The sequence below is a fragment of the Haemaphysalis longicornis genome, unplaced genomic scaffold, assembly GCF_048455015.1.
Source record: "Haemaphysalis longicornis isolate Haplotype H1 unplaced genomic scaffold, Haemaphysalis longicornis Haplotype H1 scaffold_9, whole genome shotgun sequence".
Taxonomy (NCBI): Eukaryota; Metazoa; Arthropoda; class Arachnida; order Ixodida; family Ixodidae; genus Haemaphysalis; species Haemaphysalis longicornis.
Window position 1 is genome coordinate 145,262,432 of NW_027526460.1, and position 20,125 is coordinate 145,282,556.

General features: G+C 43.6%; 1 protein-coding gene across 1 annotated transcript in view; it reads right to left on the bottom strand.

Annotated features, from left to right (window-relative positions):
* The window catches only part of LOC144152256 (sodium/iodide cotransporter-like), a 121,018-nt gene that overhangs the window by 28,424 nt on the left and 72,469 nt on the right, over positions 1-20,125 (bottom strand). The window contains exon 7 of the mRNA XM_077683488.1: positions 4,704-4,844. Coding sequence (XP_077539614.1) covers positions 4,704-4,844 — 141 coding nt within the window. The remainder of the gene's footprint in view (positions 1-4,703; positions 4,845-20,125) is intronic.

Consider the following 20,125-nt stretch of genomic DNA (forward strand, 5'->3'; position numbering starts at 1 on the left):
TCAACTGGTCAGCTCCAAGTATCGTGCTACCGCAAGGTAGGAAACTTACAAAGTATGAGGAGAAGGAGACAGCTTTAGTTAGTATCTTGAGACACCATGAAGCTGCTTTTACCGACATTGATATATTGGACAACAAGCTTGTATTATGGTGGCCAAACCCCTCGCATCAACTGAACGTGATGTATTGGTCGATGTCCTCTGAAAACTTGTAGCTATCTTCTACTTTGCACAACATGATTCCAAGACGACACTTCCGGCCTTCCGCACTTCTCACACCATAGACACTGGAATTCGGTTATTGGCAGATACTGAAGGACCCAAAGCACAAAAAAAAACGAGAAAAAAACGCTTTAGTTACTCCGCACGGTGTTTTCGTATTCAAAGACACGCCTTTCGGCATCTGCAACGTATCAGGGACATTTGAACAATTCATGGACACGATTCAGGGAGGCTTACAGTGGGAAATTTTTCTTTGTTTTCTGGACGACGTTTGGATATTCGGACGAACATTTGACGAGCGTAACACACGCCTAGAGACCGTTCTACAATGCCTACAAAGCGTTGGCCTGGTGCTTAATTTAAAAAAAAACGCCGTCTTTGTGAACGTCAGACGCTGTTTGTACACCTTATCGCAAGGATGACGTTAGATCCGACCCTCAAAAGGTTTCAGCAGTTAAGAGCTTTAAGCAACTCGAAACAGTGCGAGAAGCCCGTAGCTTCTTGAGAATTTGCTCGTACTTCTGTCGCCTTGTTCCTACTTTCGCTGACCTTACGTCTCGTCTGACAGGCATATTGCCGAACAATGTTCTCTTAACATAAACACCCGAATGCGAAGCCACGTTCGGTCAGTTGAGATTTCTTTTGACATCGGAACCCATGCTTCGGCACCATGCTCCCCGTGCTCCTACCAAAAATGCATGCAGGCGCTAGCAGCATTGGACTTGCCGCAGTATAAGCACAGCACGTGATCGCTTACGCCAGCCGCTGCATTAGTAAGGGTGAGGGAAATTACACATCAATTGAGCAAGAATGCTTGTCTGTGATCTTTGCAAACACCAAATTTCTTTCATGCGTACATGGCCGCCTCTTTTGAATTGTCACTGAACACTACGCACTCTGCTGGCTGGTTGGGCTCCGTAACCCGAATGGTCGACTAGCAAATGCGCTCTAAGACTTTAACAGTACGATTTTGTGGCAACTTCCAAATGCAGCCTTCGGCCTTCGGATCCTCACTCCCCTTTCCCACTTCCTGTTACGCAAAGTAACTGTGAAGGAGACAATTTTTACGAATCTTCAACAGATGTGGACCCGACGTTTCCAGACCATACGACATTTCTAACGGAGCAGCGAAAGAACCCGGGCCTTCAACCCCTCATCAGTGCTACTCAGCGATACAGGTTGGCTCTGAGGTACTACTCCTTTCACAACCGGCTGCTTTATAGGAGCAATCACAAGCCTTGATGCGCAAGATACCATCTGGTCGTACCAACGTACATACGAGCATCACTTTTACGCAGTATGCATGTACAGCCTACTTCGGGTTACATGGGTGTAATACGAACTCTGCACCGCACCCAAGAGTGACTCCTTTGGCAAAAAACACGTCGGGAAGTCCAACTCGGGAAGTCCAAACGTCGGGTCCAGCTCCAATGCCAGCGCTACAGGCACTCCACGAGCATTTCACCTGGTTAGCTAGAGCCAAAACCAGATTCCTCTTTTTCGTTCGAGAAAGTCGGCATTCTTCTTATCGATCCATTTTCAGGCTCCCAGAAATGGAGATAATTCTTCGTACTGCATTTTGAACAACCCAACATACAGAGAAAACAGGACAATTAAGAGCGATAGAATAGAGCTAACGCAATGGAAGCTCTGCATCATAAGCATCTTCCTTACAAAATGAGAACAAAAATAGAAACCGTGAAGCGCGGCTGAAAAATTGGTAAAATGGACCAACTGTGCATTGCTCCGTGAATCGGTTTATAAATATATAGTCACCGAAGTCACAGCAGTTAATCGCTTCAATAATGTGACTCGCCGTGGTGGCTAGTGGCTAAGGCGTTCTGCTTCTGAGCACGAGGACGCGGGTTCTATTCCCGACCGTGGCGGCCGCTTTTCTAATTGAGGCGAAAAGCAAAAACGCCCGTGTGTAAGAGATTTAGGCACACGTTAAAGATCCCCAGGTGGTCAAAATTAATCCGGAGCCCTCCACTACGGCACACCTCATTTCCTGCGTTGCGTCGGCGCGTTACACCGTACAATCAAATCAAAATCAATTAACGTCAACATATGGCAAAACAAAACATAGAAAAATCTAAAAATAATAACATACTCCAACGCATGCTTCTTGTCATAGGCAATTCTGTCTATGTAAAGAATGCCAGTAAAGACGAGCGGAATAAGAATGCTGCGCAAAGGTAGAAAACTCCGAATTTTGCCGCATTTTATCTGTAGCCGTAATGAGGTGAAGTATCACCTGAAACTTTTCTGGGAATTATATGCTCCTTTTGAACAAGATTTTCCGAAATACCTTAAGAAATAGGCGGAGCGTTCAAGCACTGTGACAAAATGATATTGTTGTTGTCTTCCTTTCTGATGAGTAAAAGAACATTTGCATATTGCATTTTGCCAGGAGGAACAGCCTCTGCGAAGCAAAGATATTGCGTAAGTGGAAGCAAATACAACAATAGAGAATACATACTTAACCAGTTCAAGATTATTTCTGGACTCTTCAGAGACTGAACTGGTATTTTAACTTAATAAGGCGAGCATGACTTTACTACGTTTGGCAGGTTCACCAATATAAGGGCGCATCCGAACAGGCCAGGTAGGCAAAACATTAATTTGTTAAGAAACTTTGATTTGCTCGAAAGTACCCGCCTTTGTTTTATCCAGGAGTCTCCAAGCGACGTTAAAAAGCTCATTGGGAAGAGTTACGCTCGCCTTTTCTTACAAGAAAGTCTGTGGATCTCAATCGTATCATAATTAAAATGTTCAACCAAATTGTACAGTCCCCGTAACATCGTTAAGTTCAGAAATGGGATATTAGTGTCCAGAATAAGGAATAACATAATGATTCCTGACGCGCGATCCATTCTCCCAACGACGTTGCTCTAAGCAAGGTGGAAGTCGCTACTGATATTCCGGCTACATTTTACAATTCTCTAATACTTCAATAAATCACCAGACTCACTGAACCGTATGTCGACATTATACAGTGGAAGCGTATATATTTGATGATAAATGTAGCAATTTTATAAGCATTCCCTCGAGTACAGTTATAGAACAAGAGCACAATTTCTTCCACGATTAAGGCCTGTGGGAATGTTCAAAATGACCCGCCATTAAAAATTGCGTGTCATCGTTTGCACTTCCCTTAGCCTAGTTTCTGTATTCTTTAACTGAATAGATTGTATAAATGTTACTTGATAGACAGAACAATTAAAAATTTGAACTGAAGGATAGCTGAAAATGTAGCAGCTGACTATACAGCACTCTACTCTTTTCCCGTTGAGCATTACGCTACCCAAAAACTTTCTGGGCAGTTGGTAGTTCTTCACTGCCTAGCGGCAATCTATGAATCTAGGAATCCCGTGAGATCAATGGTTTAAATGAATCCTTCACATTTCCCGGTCCCAGCCCCATTTCTTCACCCACGGTGGATGTTCCGTCCCATGAAAATCACCACCACTGTTTCTGGCTTCCAGCGAAAAGCACCCATGCCGGCGCCAGCTTTGAAATTTTTTCCTCGGAGCTCATTATAACTTACCAAAGAGCCCATACTCATGTGTACACGGACAGATCAGTGACAGGTACCTCTTCGGCGGTTGGGATTTGGATTCCATCGTCGCGAACCACCATTTGGACGCACTTAGCCACAAGACGTCAACGATGGCTACGGAGCTGGCTGGGCTGCGGGCTGCTTTTCACTACATCTTAAAGCAGTGACCCACTAAATGGGCTTTTTTTACTGATTCCCGGTCCACTCTAGTATACTTAGGGTCACTACCGAAAGACCAGATGACATGGGAGATACATCATCTGCACCTCCAAGCAACACAACAGCGGCACAGCGTCGAACTGCAATGGCTTCCTGCTCACTGCGGAGTCGCCGGAAATGTTGCAGATGATACTGCAGCCTCATCGGCCCACAACCTGTCTGTTCCACCGCTGCCCGTTCCTTTTACAAGAAAGGATGCGGCAACCCTCGTACATTCGATTGCCTGGAGAAAACAGCGGTGCATTTGTACCGACAAGGAACGTCAGTACACGCCTCTGCATATAATTGACCCTAAATGCAGCTTCAAAATGCCTCCTGGGCTCAGCAAGAGGGAGGAAGCACCTCGTCCGCAGCACCTCGTTTTTTCTTATTTTGTTATTTATTTATTTATTTATTTATTTATTTATTTATATATTTATCTTTATTTATTTATTTATTTCTTTATTTATTTATTTATTCAAGCTCACAGACCCTCATGTTTTCGTTCATTCTAATGGCGTAGCATGCTAAGTGATATGGATCGGCTAACCTGGCTTTTATCATTAAATGCATTCTCTCTTTCTCTCTCTCTCTCTCTCTCTCTCTCTCTCTCTCTCTCTCTCTCTCTCTCTCTCTCTCTTTCTCTCTAAATTGTTGGCGATAATAAAATTTTAGGCAACCATTTGTAGTGTGCCCAACGAGAAAAAGACGTTTATTGTTTTCATACCTTTTCGCTTCTTGTATTGTTCGGCACGCAAGCTGTCTTTGGACGACGACTTGGTCAAAACAGAGCCTGTACAAGGTCATTGCGGAAGCACCCAAAAAGCAGGACCAGAAAGTTTCCTCTTTTGTAACGTCCAGGCTGAAGCTAGTGCAAAAAAAAATAGAATAAAAAGAAATACGGTCAAACTTTGAGATTGTCGAAGGGCTGAGCGCTTCACAAAAAGAGGTTAAATTGTTTACGAGCTCCGGCAAAAATATGCGGAAATCTACACGAGTCGAAATCCCAAAATAATATGGGAGCTTGGACGTCAATAGCGCGTCTATTCAGAACGGCAGAAAAACGCTGCGTGTTACGTAACTTATTCTTTTATGCGCAATATTTTTGGTTCATGACAAAAAATCGTGCTATGAATTCTTGTGTCGGTATGATACGACGAGGGTCAAGTTTTGTTTTCGGTGTTTTGTGAGGCTTACTACGACTTTCTAAGTCATCAGGCGCAAATATCTTCTTTAGTATATTGGCAACACAGCCTGAAGTGCACGGGGCGCTATGTGGGGTGTTTAAGAAAGCGAGAAAACGAGGAGAAACGAAAAGCAGTGCCTATTTGTCATTGTTATACCAACCTCGTCTGCCGTTACCGTAGACTTCACGCTATTTTCTCGAATATTCTGCCAAAGTAACTACCCCAGCTGTATTTCGGTCACAAACAGTGTGTACTACGTTTACGGGCTGTAAAAAGATTTAGGGCCGTGTTCTGAGTCCCTCTTTCCCTCAATTTGTTCCTTCCACTCGGCTGAGGGAAGGACTGCGCATTGCTTTACGCACGGGGAAATCGACATCAAGAATCTCCGCTGACCGGAGGCTCCAGTGGAGGCGGGGGTCGGAAAACTAAGGTTAGCCTCCTAATTTCATCCGATAGGAATGACCGCGATGGCCCGAAACGGCTATTGCTCACAAAATAAATTATCCTTACCTCTTGCATGTGGCTAAAAGAATTTGAGATCCCTAGGCAAAATGGTGTGATCCTGTAGTGAGTCGTGTCATGCTGACAGAGCCAAAAGACGGGTTAGGCGGACACCTTAACAAGAATACACACTAAATATGGTAGGTCGTGTCTGCGGCTCTACAGGCGAACTAACAGTTCTCGGCAGTGGTGTGGACGAAATTAACTGTATAATTAAGAGCCCTAAGTGCGTTCGTCATTTACGGTAAGTGTGTGACCCCAGATGGTACATCAAGAAGAACGACAGCCTCATTCTGATCGTCCATTTTTCATTTGGGCGTCGGCTGACCCGGTTCTCCTGCCGGCATACCCCGGTGGCCATGCCGTGCGGGCTTAGGCTGGGTTCAGACTGTTGTCGCAACTGTCGTAATTTCTTTAAAAATTGACGTCATTTCACGTTCCAGCCAACCGAACTGCGGGACATGTCATTTTCTTAAGTCCATAGATGCCGTTACGGGTTTTGCGTCGGTAGTCTGAACTTAACATTACACTGTCCCTACAACACTGACTGACGGCGATCTTACTGAACGGAAGGCGGAAAAAATACGTGTCGGAGCTTTCTATTGGAAATTTGCCTTATAATGCATTCGGGTATGTGAACGTACGATTGTTGTTTTACAAATATTCTTCCTTAATGTAGAATAGTTAATTTACCAACGAACAAACCAGAAACGCTGAAACACTGAAGGGCCCAACTACTTCAACGGACGACAACAAAACGTATAGCCTATTTTTCTAGCCAGAAAAGTACACTGTCCTCTTTTACCCTGAACTCAACTAAATGAGTGAAAACCTATTAAGCGAACATTTGTTTGTTGGCGCACCTGGCGCACTTGTATTGCACTAGAACAGATACTAGAACTAGCAAGGTTGCTATCGGCCCAGATAATGTATTGCAAATCGAAATGTATTCCCTTCTTGGTAAATAAATTTCAATTGCAAAAAAAACAATCTGTACACTGTAGAAGAGTTTTGCTCAAGCTGTCTCACAGAGATGTACTCACTTCTTATCCTGTTTCATTTTCATAAAATGTTCTCCGCAGCTGTCTGGCTTTGTGTGCTTGCACATCCATCCTTACCTGTGAATGCTGTGTTTTCCCTGTCAAAATTACCGGAAATGTTCCAGCTCTCCGCACACATTACACTTGTGCTGCTTTGGGTTCTGACTGCTGTGGACGTGATATAATTTATGGCTCCGTTCAGCTTCAAAAAAATATAGGTCCAGCAGGACTGCTTTTTCAAACGTTGGTGCAAAGCTCCCTTGGTGTGCATTCAATAATTGGAATCAGAACGTGTTACCTGCACCCTCAGCTGAAGTTTGCAGATTTTACGAATTTCTTGAGCATGCTTACTGTCTCCCAGCTCAAGAGGTGATCCATATCCAGATCCTCTACAATTATTACTTTGAAATTGGCCTGCCAGTAGTTTCCCAGCTTCATCATATGCATAACTCGCAGAGTGTGCAAGCCATCCTGTTGCTGCTACCTCTTGTCTGGCTAACCATAGCAGAAAAAAGGTCATCTTCAGATCCTTGTTTGTCTTGCCTGTGAGGTAAATTAGTGGGACGGGCTGCGTCCAGAAGCGATTCCTTCCCAAAACGTTTTTGGTAACTTCCACCACCGTGGCCTAATTGGCTAAGTTGCACCTTGCCGTGTACATGGTAATCTCGCCTGTCTTCTTGTGGTATTGAAATTTATTTGAAGTTCCTCTAGAATTCTGAACCCTGTCTGAAAGACTACTTTCATTATTTTTGCTTCACATTTAATTCCTGTCAGATATTGTTCGTCAGCTATGTTTTAAATCAGGAATTTTTAGTAAGTTTGTGCTCTGGATGCTCCCGCGTATTCCCTTAATTATGGGCTCAAATGTGAAAGACAATTTTCTTATGATTTCTACAAAATGTGGTGGTTGGCTAAACCCATCATATGCAATGTCTGTGCACAAAGCGCCTTTACTTCATTCTTACATCCTTGTGTGCTTCTAGAAGAAAGAGAGGGAGAGAGAGAGAGAGCTCTTTTTTAGAAGGCAGCACAGAGGTCTTCTGGCATGTATTCGCCTACATGCTACTCTGCGGGGACGGGTTAATGGAATAAAGGCCCTAAAGAAAGCAGAAAGGAAGAGAGGGAAAAAGGAAGAGGTAAAAATTAAGTTAACATGGGGTGTTCCGTGGGTCACGTAAAAGTCCAGGTAGCCTCACAAGATGAGGATGTATAGTTCTACATTGTCTCTGCGACACCGATATAGTGTAAATAATCAAACAGTGCATCTAATACTCTTCGCTGGGATAATAGAGATGACCATGGTCCAAGAAGAGCTCTCAATGATAAAAGTCCGTCGTTGAGGCACTCGATCTTCTTGGCGAAGTGCTTCATATCGTGGTTGTACGCCGGACACTCTAATAGGATCCCTTGAAAAGTCCCGGGCAAACCACCGTTATCACAATAAGGGTTTGTGGTTTGCCGAAGCGATGTCGGTAGTAGTTCTTAAGGGTTGCGCTGAGGCGCAACTGATAGTAGAGCGTCTCAAGTCGACGTGGGTTTAGCTCTGTAAGCCTCATTCTCAGGTCGGAGTATATATGGTACAGTAAGTGGTGGTGAGTTTTGGGAAAAGACCAGAGGTGGTTTCGTCCTTCTAAGGCAAGCTGCTTTGCTAGAGCTGCACCCTGGTACTTTGTAAAAAAATTTTTATTACATTGCACAGTTGTAGCCCTCTGTGAGCCGCCCCATCGGCTTTCCCGTTGCCGACAATGCCAAAATGTGCGGGTATCCATTGTAAGGTCACACGTTTCCCAGTAATGTAGGCTAGATGGTGCCGGTAGGTTACGTCGCGGCATACATGGTCGGGAAGGCTGAAGCAACCGGCTTGCCGTAGGGTTTGCAGCGCTGTCTTCGAATCCACAAATACAGCCCATTCCGGTGATGGTTGAAGAGGAATGTAGTGGAAGGCTTGCTTAACTGAATAAAGCTCGGCCGACGGGAATGAGCTTTCACGTTCAAGGCGGCAGGACAGCACTTGGCGGGTTGACGAAACGTAGACGCCAGATGAACTACTGTTAGGTGTAAATGAATTGTCCATAAAATGTGGGCCACATGTGAATAACGGCCACTGACGTGGGGAAGCGTGATCTGAAGGAGGCAGATTTCAGGAAGAGTTTGCTTGAGTTGACACCAGGAATGTTAAGGTTTATGCACACAGGGGAGAGAGTCCATGGGGGAAATCAGACGGCATGGTTAGTCACGCTTGGGATGGTACAGATATGTAATTAGAGTTTATCATCTCTACGAAGCTGGAACTTTCGTTACGCTGTACAACAGGGGTCAAAAGATTAGTTGTGGGCAATCGATACCTCAGGTATATTCGGAATGTCTCCTGCAGCCGAAGAGACTCTAAGGGCATGCAACCAGCCTCTTGCCATAGTACCAGCGCAGGAACAGCCCCTAGGGAGGACAAGGCAGGTGTGCAGGCAAATATGTCTCGCCCCAACAAGCTGCTTTTTGCGTGTGTTCGACAGCCGCTGCAAAACAGGCAGGCTGTAACGCAGCAAGCCATCGATATAAGCCTTGTAGAGAAGCACCCATCATTGACAGCCACTGCCGCATTGACTTCCGGCAAGGTACCCTATGACTTGCGCTACCGAGGAAATGCGAGTAAGTAGTCTCCCAACCTCAGGGTTCCGGGAGAAGGTTTTGATGCATGGTTATCGAAAGGTATCTTTTAGTGCGGACATAATGCAGGCAACGACCCCCAAAGGAATAATGGGTGCTGAGTCATCCGCTTGCGGGTGAATGCCATGACAACAATCTTCTCATGTGAGAGGCGGAGGCCCTTCCGTGCAAGGCATTCAGGTATATTTTTAGAGTTTTCTGGAGCCACTTTTGTGTATTTAGGCGAGAGCTTGCTGCACTCCAAATGCAGATTTCCTCGGCGTAAATTGCGACCTTCACACCAGGAGGAAGCAAATGTTTTAGGTTGATTACAGTAATTTTGAATAACACAGGACTCAAAACCACTCCTTGAGGTACCCCTTTCAATATACTGAAACATGACGTAGGGCCTTCGGGTTTGCTCATGAAAAGCTCTTGCCAATCCAAGTAGCTGCATATACATGCATACCGTCTTCCACCAAGACCAATCGCAGCAAGGGACCCTAGAATGGCTGTATGAGACACCGAATTCAATTCCTACTTTGTCCAGTTAACTCACTGTTGGTATGTGTGCGTGGTGTAATTCGTCTTCTAGGGATGCAACGAGAGCCATTATGTTTTTCTCGAAACCCCTTCACTTCCGGTAGATAAGGATTCCGGCTTTCCACGTACCAAGTCGTTCTTTTCCAATCATTTTCCAATCCAAGATCATTTTTCTAATGATTTTGGTCATATTTTTTGTCCCATAGCTCTACTTTTGCAAAGTAGAACTATGGGTCGGAAAGAGTGCTAACATGTTTGCTGTTTTCCATGTTTTAGGAGTGCTGTAAGTGTGGCTCTTTTCCATTCTGCAGGCAAAGTACTCCGTAGCCACGTCGAGTTATAATACTCCAGACGGCGTAAGCGGGAATGATGAGAAAGGTGTGAAACCACCTATGTTTTGCCGTCGCAACCAGGAGAAGAGCTTTTCTTGACGTTTGACATTTCCGCATTCCTCTCGCCTATAGAAAATAGAAGGTCCATGGCAGGTACGGAGGCTGGTGGCACTGTGTCAGAAACACCTACAGAGGACACTTCAGGCATAGAAATGGTAGACAGGAGCCTACAATACTGTTCACCAGCTTATTTTTGGGAAATTCCCTCGTGTAATGACAGTGCCCAGAATGGATTGAGCTGCTGGTTGTCGTTGCGCATGCCCTTTATGACTTGCCATATCCGAGAGAGAGGCCGGCGGCCCAATTTAGAACAGAAGTCACGCCACCGTTGTCGACGCAATAGGGCCTACCTCATTCCTCTAAATATTTAGTACGGCGAGCTTCCCTTTCAGAGCGCCTACGAATCGCACGCAGCCTTTCGTATTCTGCATCAGTTTTCACAGCGAGGCGCTCCCGTACGACTCTCGAGGACTCCTTTATACAACACGTCATGATTGGTATTAGGTCGCCGTCGGAAGTGGCGGCGGCTATCTCCACGTCGAAGCGGTTTTTTGAAAGCTACCCAGCAGTGTTGTGCACATTCCTCTAAAACATGAACGAAACCTCGTTCCTCGTTCCTTCCAAATTTTGAAACGAGTTCCCGTTACAAGTTCCTTTAATAAGAAACGAACTCGTGCCAGTTTCTTTTCGAACATTGGAACATGTCGTTACATTAAAGTTATATTTAATTTTTTTTTTAATTTAAATATGGTGTCGGATAATTATGAGATGAAATAAAGTGAGAAATTTAAAGTTCACACCGACCTAAGTATATTATACGAATAGGAACACCACCGGCAGCAAATTATCTGGAGATAAAAAGAATCCACAGAAACGCTCCTAGCCGAATTTTTTTTTAAGGAAGCACGAGACAAGCTCCAGACATGCCTAACTGCAGTTTTTGCTGCTTGTTTACTATGGGTGAAACGCATTTGCACTTTCCACTACGGCCTTACAAATTCGCTTCTAATGTGCAAATAGGAAGTTACACGCAGGAACATAATTAAACCTCTTGCCATTGAAAGTGTGCCGAAAGGAACGATACATAGGCGTTTATGAATGGTTATTCAATATTGCAGTGTATTTAAAATACCTTACAGGCCGTTTGCAGGGAAATGAGTAAGGGGGTTACAAAAGCTAAGCTCTGCGCATCATACAGCACAAATTTGCGATTGACAAAACAGAGCAGAAGAAATAACGGCTATGAGGTTCGCCATACAAGTTTAAGTCAGAAGACGATAACAAGAAAAAAATAAAGTCAGCAGGGTAGTCACACATGAAATCTACGCGCAAGAATTGCAAAGTATACCGAACACAATCAGGGTAGTAGATAAAGGAAACAAGCAAGGATGGCAAAATATGTGGACGCGACGCACAAATTAGTTGCTGTGGTTAGAACTATGCATAAGGGAAAAGCACAGTAAATAACGCGGAGCTTATTCACGTGTGTAAAAAAAGATTGATACTAGAAAAAATCAAAGCACACGTTGTAAACTGCACACTAAAGCAACTCTAAACGCTGGCCGTATACGTTCGGGCGGTCTTTCTCAGTTATTGGCCATACAGCACGCTATGAAATTACGTCCAACAATGACGAAATTCCTGTCCTTTGTCAACAGGACGCGTGCAATACAAAAGGACTTGGCTCTCCCGTCGACTCATTCCCGCCAGATCGATGTCAGGTGAGGAACTGCGTGCACGGAACTTCGAGCAGTACGGCATCCCGAGGCACTGCGGCGCTCCGAGCAGTATTTATAGCCCGTGATCCTTCGAATGATCTCACAGCGAGCGCCACTCCCCCGACAGCAACGCACCCGCGCCTCGCGCGCGCTAATGCGTTAGTTACACCTGATAATATACAGATACGGTGGTTTCACATTGACCTTTAGCGCCGCTCGGACTTAGACAACCTTTCCTGCCCTCTCCAGACAAACTATGGGCCTCCTCGATTATAAGTCCCGGATTGTCTCCGGACTGCCCCAGACGCGATCCGGCGCTCGATCTTTCCGTGCATTCCTATGGGACTTCCGGTCCTCACGCATTCCTCGGACTGCCTGCGGACCGTCCAGGACTTGTAAATTGAGGATGCCCTATGAAAGGCACAAAGCATTCTCGCGAATGCGCTATTGACCCATCGAACGCCGCGTTAGCTCGACCGGCATGAAAGCAAGCACAAGCTGCGGCCCGCTGCGTGGTTATTCTTCAGCCTTTGACTTACGAGGAAGCACGTTCCGCTGAAGGGCGGGGGCGAATTGGACAGCTTGTAGGAAGCAAAAACACAGTAACGACCTGTAGATTGTTGTATTCGAGCCTTGGTATCAAAAACGGTTAAATCATAGCAATGTATCGTTTTCAGGAGGAACTCCATTCCTGCCGTTCCTTCATAAACCTAACCAGTTACCGTTACAGTTCTACCGACACCTAGTGAAACGGTGGCATTCCTTTGTTCCTCCAAAAAGGAACTAGTTCCAGGAATGCCGTTCTTTGTCACGCCGTTCCGTACAACACTGCTTCCTTGTCTGTGCGCTTAAGTTGGTTTCGCGCTGTGACGCAGACACATCTTGGTATAATACTAAAATTGGGGAAGTGATCACTGCCTCTCGTTTTAAGGTCAGTACACCAAGTAAACTTTTGGATGAAGCTGTTTGAGGCAAATGAAAGATCGATGCATCTGCTGACTGTTGAAATTTTTAGTTAAGCGGCGCTACCATCATTTACTGGTTCAAGCCACGTTTTATGAGCAGCTCAGCATGCCTTGCTCCGCGGCGATTGGTGTGTGCACTTCCCCAAATTTAGTTGTGTGAGTTGAAGTCTCCGCCAATTATACGAGGTGGGGATGTGCTAGCGATAACATTTTCAAGCCTGGAAACATCTAAGATAGATCGATAGTTTATTGCACATCATAGTGGTAAAAGGGTTTCCTTGCCTTCCTAAGCACGCAATGCTAGGGCGAAGGCAGGCAGAACAGCAGCACCCGACCAGACGGGCAGTAGTGGTACTTTTTGTGGAAAGGGATAAAACAAAACGTAAAAAAAGAAAGGATTGCGATGGAAAGCAGCCATTGACGTATAAAAAGATGTAAGGAACGTGACAAAAAAAGACAAGCGGTATCATGAAGATAAACGCGTACTGGACTGGTACGGTTGAAGAAAAAAAAAACGAGAAGAAAGAAAAACAATAAAAAAGTTAAAACAAAGAGAAAACAGGAAAAAAAGACAAGGAACGGAAATATAGAGCGTAATATCGAAGGCAGTACACAACAATGCATTTTTGTACACGCGTCAATAAAAAAATTCCCCTGCATTTCCCCGAGGGGGAGAATGTGAAAGTGCGAATGCACGGTTGTCGGCCCGCTTGCGGCGCTTGCGCTCGGCCCTCGCAGCCCACCGCCTCGCCGCCTTCTCTTCCATCTCTTCCATCGGGTTTGTAGTATCACGTGTACACCACGCAGTTATCAAGCCGCTATAACGCCGCTGAGTCGCCAACGCACGCCGCTGACGACGTAGTTTGAATGCGTTAAAGATATAAGGCGCGTCACTAACACTGATATCAGCGTCGCGTCCGTGGCTTGGTCGGTAGAGCGTCGCGCTGCGGCCGCAAAGTCCTCGGATCGAAACCTGGCGCCGGATGCTGTTTCTTTTTTAAATATAGAGGAGCACTGCGGACGCCGCCGTCGCCGCCACCGCCGCCGGCGGTGGATGGTTTGGGGTTGCTTATAAAGTGCATTCGCACTTAAAATCACAGTCCCTTGTCATCTACGCGATATGTGTCCTAGGATGTTATGAAGAGAGAAGGCACCATTTCTTTGTAGTGTTCTTTACATTTTTTAGGCTGAATATGTTAGTTAGTTCCAAAGGAAGGGTATTAAACAAAAACGTCACATAATATTAACGGTTTCTCTTTCCATAATTTGTAAAAACACGTGGCATGTGGTATCGCTCGGTTTGTCTCAGTAAACGGTCTCTTTTCCTGGGTGATTTACATTCGGTGTCATAATATCGAGTAGTCAGGATATTATAGCTGCATAAATGATAAAAATTTAGCATCTGTAATTCATTCATTACCTCGGTAGTTTTAAAGTCATGCAATCGTGTTCCATGCGCTATGTTCTTGGATATCCTGTGAAGAATGTTATTTATATATATTTCTTTTTCCATAAATTGTAAAAACACGTGGCATGTGGTATCGCTCGGTTTGTCTCAGTAAACGGTCTCTTTTCCTGGGTGATTTATATTCGGTGTCATAATATTGAGTAGTCAGGATATTATAGCTGCATAGTTGGTAAAAATTTAGCAGCTGTAATTTATTCATTACCTCGGTAGTTTTAAAGTCATGCAATCGTGTTCAATGCGCTATGTTCTTGGATATCCTGTGAAGAATGTTATTTATTTTCATTTGCCTGGTAGCAGCACACATGCCATATCTTGTTATTCCATATCGAATAACACTTTCAGCTAAAGACTGATATACTTGGTATCGGGTTTGCATGTTGCAACCGTCCCAAACCGTCCCATACATGCCGACAGAGCCCTCAGTTTTTTACATATTTGCGTAATTTGTTCGTCCAAGTTTAAATGATCATCAATGTAAATACCTAGGTACTTTATATGCTTAACATACATTAACGGTGAGAAAGAACAGTTTTCGAAGTCTCTTTTGTGTAGAAAAATATGGAGGTTTGGACAGAGTATTTTGTAAGGGCTTCTGTTACACATGATTTTGGTTTTTGTTGGGTTTACGAATAGAAAAATATCGAGGCTTGGACAGAGTACTTGGTAAGGGCTTCTGTTACACATGATTTTCGTTTTTGTTTGGTTTACGAATATATAGTTTGTTGACATCCGAGTAAACATCTTGCTTATACAGATTGAAGGCGGGCCAGTTGGTACATAACAGACTTATAAAACAGCGCTAGAAACAGGACTACAGAAAGGGCACACAGACCAGTCGCTATACGCTGTCTGAGTGCCCTGTCTGTGTGCCCTTTCTGTAGTCCTGTTTCTACCGCTGTTTTATAAGTTAGGTTGCTTATATCATCTTGTATAACTTCGACGGAATGTTTGTACGAAAAGTACACATAAATTAACGCAGTGTCGTCTGCATATTGATACAGATCGGACGAAAAAGAGAGTGAATTTAAGTCATATTTATAAATGTTGAAAAGTAGAGGACCGATAGTAGAGCCTTGAGGAAATCTATACCTTACAGTCATTTTGTTACCGATAGTGTCATCAATTTTCACCGCTTGTTGACTGTCATTAAAATAATTTTCAAAGAAATCGGCAAACTTTCCCCTAAATCTCATTAGCTACAGCTTATTAATAAGTATTACATGATCAACTGTGTCAAATGCTTTATTCATATCAAGAAATAAAACTAACGCTATTAGATTACTGCCCAAAGCTGCAGTAACTACATTACAAATTCTTCAAGGAGGGAAATGGTACTTTTGTTTTTAGGAAACCCGAACTGAGTCTTTGAAAGATTTGAATATTTTGTGCAAAACTTCACCATAATTTTCAAGATATCTTTTTCCTTCATGTGTGATAGGACAGATAAATGTGAAATGGGTCCGTAATTATCTGGATCGCTTTTCGAACCTTGTTTATGTATTGGACGCACTACAGCAATTTTCATGAGATCTGGAAATTGCCAAGATGTGTAAATTTCATTATGATGAAAGTAATAACAGAATAAAGTTAATTTTCCCTAATATTTTCCCTAATATTTTCCCTAATATTTCCACAATATTTTCCCTAATATTGCCTGGCCTTAAGGCACCAAAACCTGTGGGCTTATGGGGAGATATAGTCGCCACAATAGATCGTTTGGTGTTATTTCTGGTAATATAGCTGTGTTCATAATACTCGGACGCTTAGATGTGTCGAGCTGTGATGTAATAATTTGTGCCCTTAACTTCGTTGGAGCTTCCACAAATCCGGAATTGAACGTATCCAAGAGAGTTGTTCAGTCGTTCATATTGCCAAATCCTTGTTGTATTATCGTGTCTGCTTTCATATTCATTCCTCCCAATAGGGTCATTAGAGAATTCCAGAGTTTTTTGTGGTTTCCTTTTGCCTGCTCAAACGTTTCTTCTAAATACTTCCGTCTCGCTAATCTAACTTTCGCTGTCTCCTAATTACAAAGAGTACGTAACTCCGCTTTTAGGACTGAATCGTCGCGCTTTTGTCTAGTTTTTCCCAGGCTTTATCGTTCAAGTAACACTTCCAAGATTTCATCATCAATCTATTTATTCTCAGCTTTGCTCTACTTAATCTTTACAGTCTTTGTCGAATTTGCCTAAATTGTTTTATATTTCTTCATTACAAGATCATATGTTTTTATATAATCAGATGTTATCAGTTTCATCCAGCCGTATTCTTGTACATATTTTTGTATAATTTACTATCAATTATTTTTGTGCACTGTGTGTCACTAACTCATTCGAGCTCATAAAATCCCGCCCATTTTTTCACGCGAAGCTCTTATGTCTCTTTATTTTGCTTTCGTTCATAGTCATATCACATATGGTATTGTGGCATGGGGTAACAATTATGATTGTCATCTGGCACCGTTACAACATATTCAAAATCAGGCTCTTCGTATCATTACTAACAGCTCATTCCGTGCTAACGCCTGTATTTTGCTTCAACCGAATAATGTCTTATCGGTTAAAAATTTATTCTATTACGACATAGCCACGCTTTTGTTTCAACTGCGTGCTAATAATGTATTGTACGAATTTATTGACAGGCAACTATTACAAATTAACAACTCCACCAGATTTGCAGCCAACGAAAATAACTTAATACCCATAGCCCGTACGAACTATGGTCAAACTAAAGTTTGGGTTTGGGCTAGTTGGTTCATATTTAAACTGGGAAACAGCGCTTTAAACGAGGACAGCGAAGAAGAAGACCCAGACACTAGCGCTGACTATCAACTGAGCAATATTTTATTGCTTGCGGAAATATAAAGGAAGAATACAATGACGTCACACGCGTGAAAAAGAAAAAGAAAAAGAAGAACACAAACAAACTACAGGCGCATCTGCTATGCCAAGATAACTCAAAATTACATGTTCAAGTACACAAGTTCTTTCTGATACAAAGCTACGGAAGGGGTGCTCACACATTCTTCGCCACGCTGGCGATCTGCCACGCCTCGTAGATATGGCGTGCGCGTGTGTCGCGGAACCTCTTGAGTATCTTAGTTTCTTCCAAACGCGGGAAGCACTTCCAGGCCTTGCAGGCCTTGCAGTGCGTTGCCAAGTTGCTTCTTGTGCCGGTCTTAAGGGAGTACGCATGCTCCCTTAGGCGCTCGTTCAGGCAACGCCCGGTCTGCCCCACATACACACGACCACATGCTAGGGGCACCTCGTACACAACGCTGTCGCGGCACGCCACGAAGCGCTTCGCGTGCTTTGTCATCTTGAACTTGTGTACTGGTTCAAGATTTTGAAAAAAAAAATTCCCCGCATTTCCCCGAGGGGAAGAATGTGAAAGTGCGAATGCACGAGTTGAATTTGCGCGGTTCGGTAATGTTCGCCAAAGAGAGATCACACACACACACACACAACCACAAAGAAAGAAAGATGCATTTATTCACAGACATCTATTTGTGTTGTCGTTGTACGTGATTGCTAGAGCGGATCTCAGATTTGAAATTTCGTGTCAGTACTCCTTTAGGCGGGTGCATTAGCCCTTCTCACGCCCTATTCCTGGCCAATCCCCCACGTGGGTATGTGCCTTGTCAGCGGCCAGGCAGCGCGCGCCCATCTCCCCCCGTTGCCAAGGAAGACGAGGAGATTCCTGGCCAATCCCCCACGTGGGTATGTGCCATGTCAGCGGCCAGGCAGCGGGCGCCCATCTCCCCCCGTTGCCAAGGAAGACGAGGAGCGCGCGCACCCGCAGCTATTGCTATGTGGACTACGGCGGCGTACGCTTCAGGCTCGCTTAAGAAGTGCATTCGCACTTAAAAAATGTTATCCTGTGCACAGCTTCAACGCTATCGCCAGTGGATGTGGACACCTCTAGGTTTTCAGCAATTTCCCCTAGAACACTTATAAGATCTTCCTTGTCTGTGACCGCGACTCCATGCACCTCAATGTTTTTCCGTCTGGTGTACTGCTCCACGTCGTTGACAGCTGTCCTAAACTTGTGTACTGGTGTACTTGTGTTCAATTCCAGATTCAAGAACTTGTGTACTTGAACATGTAATTTTGAATTACCTTGGCATAGCAGATGCGCCTGTAGTTTGTTTGTGTTTTCCTTTTTCTTTTTCTTTTTCACGCGTGTGACGTCATTGTATGCTTCCTTTATATTTCCGCAAGCAATAAAATATTGCTCAGTTGATAGTCAGGGCTAGTGTCTGTGTCTTCTTCTTCTCTGTCCTCGTTTAGAGCGCTGTTTCCCAGTTTAAAAAGTTTAACTATGGTCAGATGACATCCGCTTTTTCAGCTATCTCATTCTGGAATAGTCTTTCGGCAGAACTAAAATCTTCATCATCATTCTTTTCCTTCAAACACCTGCTAAAACGTTTTTGTTGAATCGATGAATGTATTGTTTCCATTATCTCTATTGCTATGATATTGTTCATTTCATTGCCCAAGTTTTCTGAGTTCAGCTAGATTGTATATGTAATGCAAGTGTATACTTAATGTATTTTTTGCTGTCAACCTTTTTACCTTGTTTGAATTAGTATTGGGCTAGCAATGTGCAACACGTATTTATTCTCGCATTTTTGTTTCACCGATTTCTTCACTTTTTTTATTCTACTTTAGCGCTGCCTAAGCTGTGTTCATTGCTGTTAGTTACTGTTTTTTTTTGTTTTGCTGTTTTTTGTGTATTCTTTATTTCGTATTAATTAATCAAGGGTCCTGTTGCAGTCTGTTGACTATGGGACCCTTCTCTGTATACTAACTTGTATGTATTTCACACCATTGGAAATATTATAAATTCAAATTCAATTCACATTCAACGACTTCTGTAGCGCAGTCCTCTAGTAAGGCTACCGTAATATAGAAGTCATCCGTCATTTTTTTTGCTATGATGCCAGGTACCGGCGTTAGATAATTTTTCCTACACATAATATGACCAATACAAGACCTTGTTTTCGGGTCTTTTAGGTGATCTTCTCTAGTCACTCCCGAAATTACGTTATCTAATGAGAACTGCGATAGTATATCAAGATACTCTTCTGGAATGTGTCAATGTTGATGTCTCCAGTAATTATAAGGTTTGTTGCGTAATCGAACTTTTTCATTAATGATTCCAGCTCATTTAGAAATTCGCGAGCTTCACTTGGACGTGGTCGATATACCGCCGACAGTACAAACATATTCTCTTTCGACGATATTTTCATTGCTAGAATTTCTGCTTCTGTTTGTTGAATGCTCAGTTAGTCAGAATTTAGTTCTTTGTTCACAAATACTAATATTCCACCATTCCGTGTACCCTCGCGGCAATACTGGTATGAGTCATAACCAGGTATTTTATACGTTATACACGACGTTTCATCAAAGTTAGTCTCAGTTAATACAAATATGTCAATCTGCTTTTGCTGTTTTTCGGCAAGATGAACGAATAGTTCGTTCGAGTGTTTTCAAAGGCTGTTAATATTTACATGAAGCAATTCAAGATGCTTGCAACGCTTTTCTTGGACCATTACACCTTCAGTAAAGAAGTTCCATTCATTCAAATTTTGTAATGTACGTGTAGCCATTACAGCTGCATTAGGTCTTCCTCAGACTTTATTTGAATGGCAGGCTTTCTTTCCTTCTCCCTCAGGAAGACCTTGCCAGTT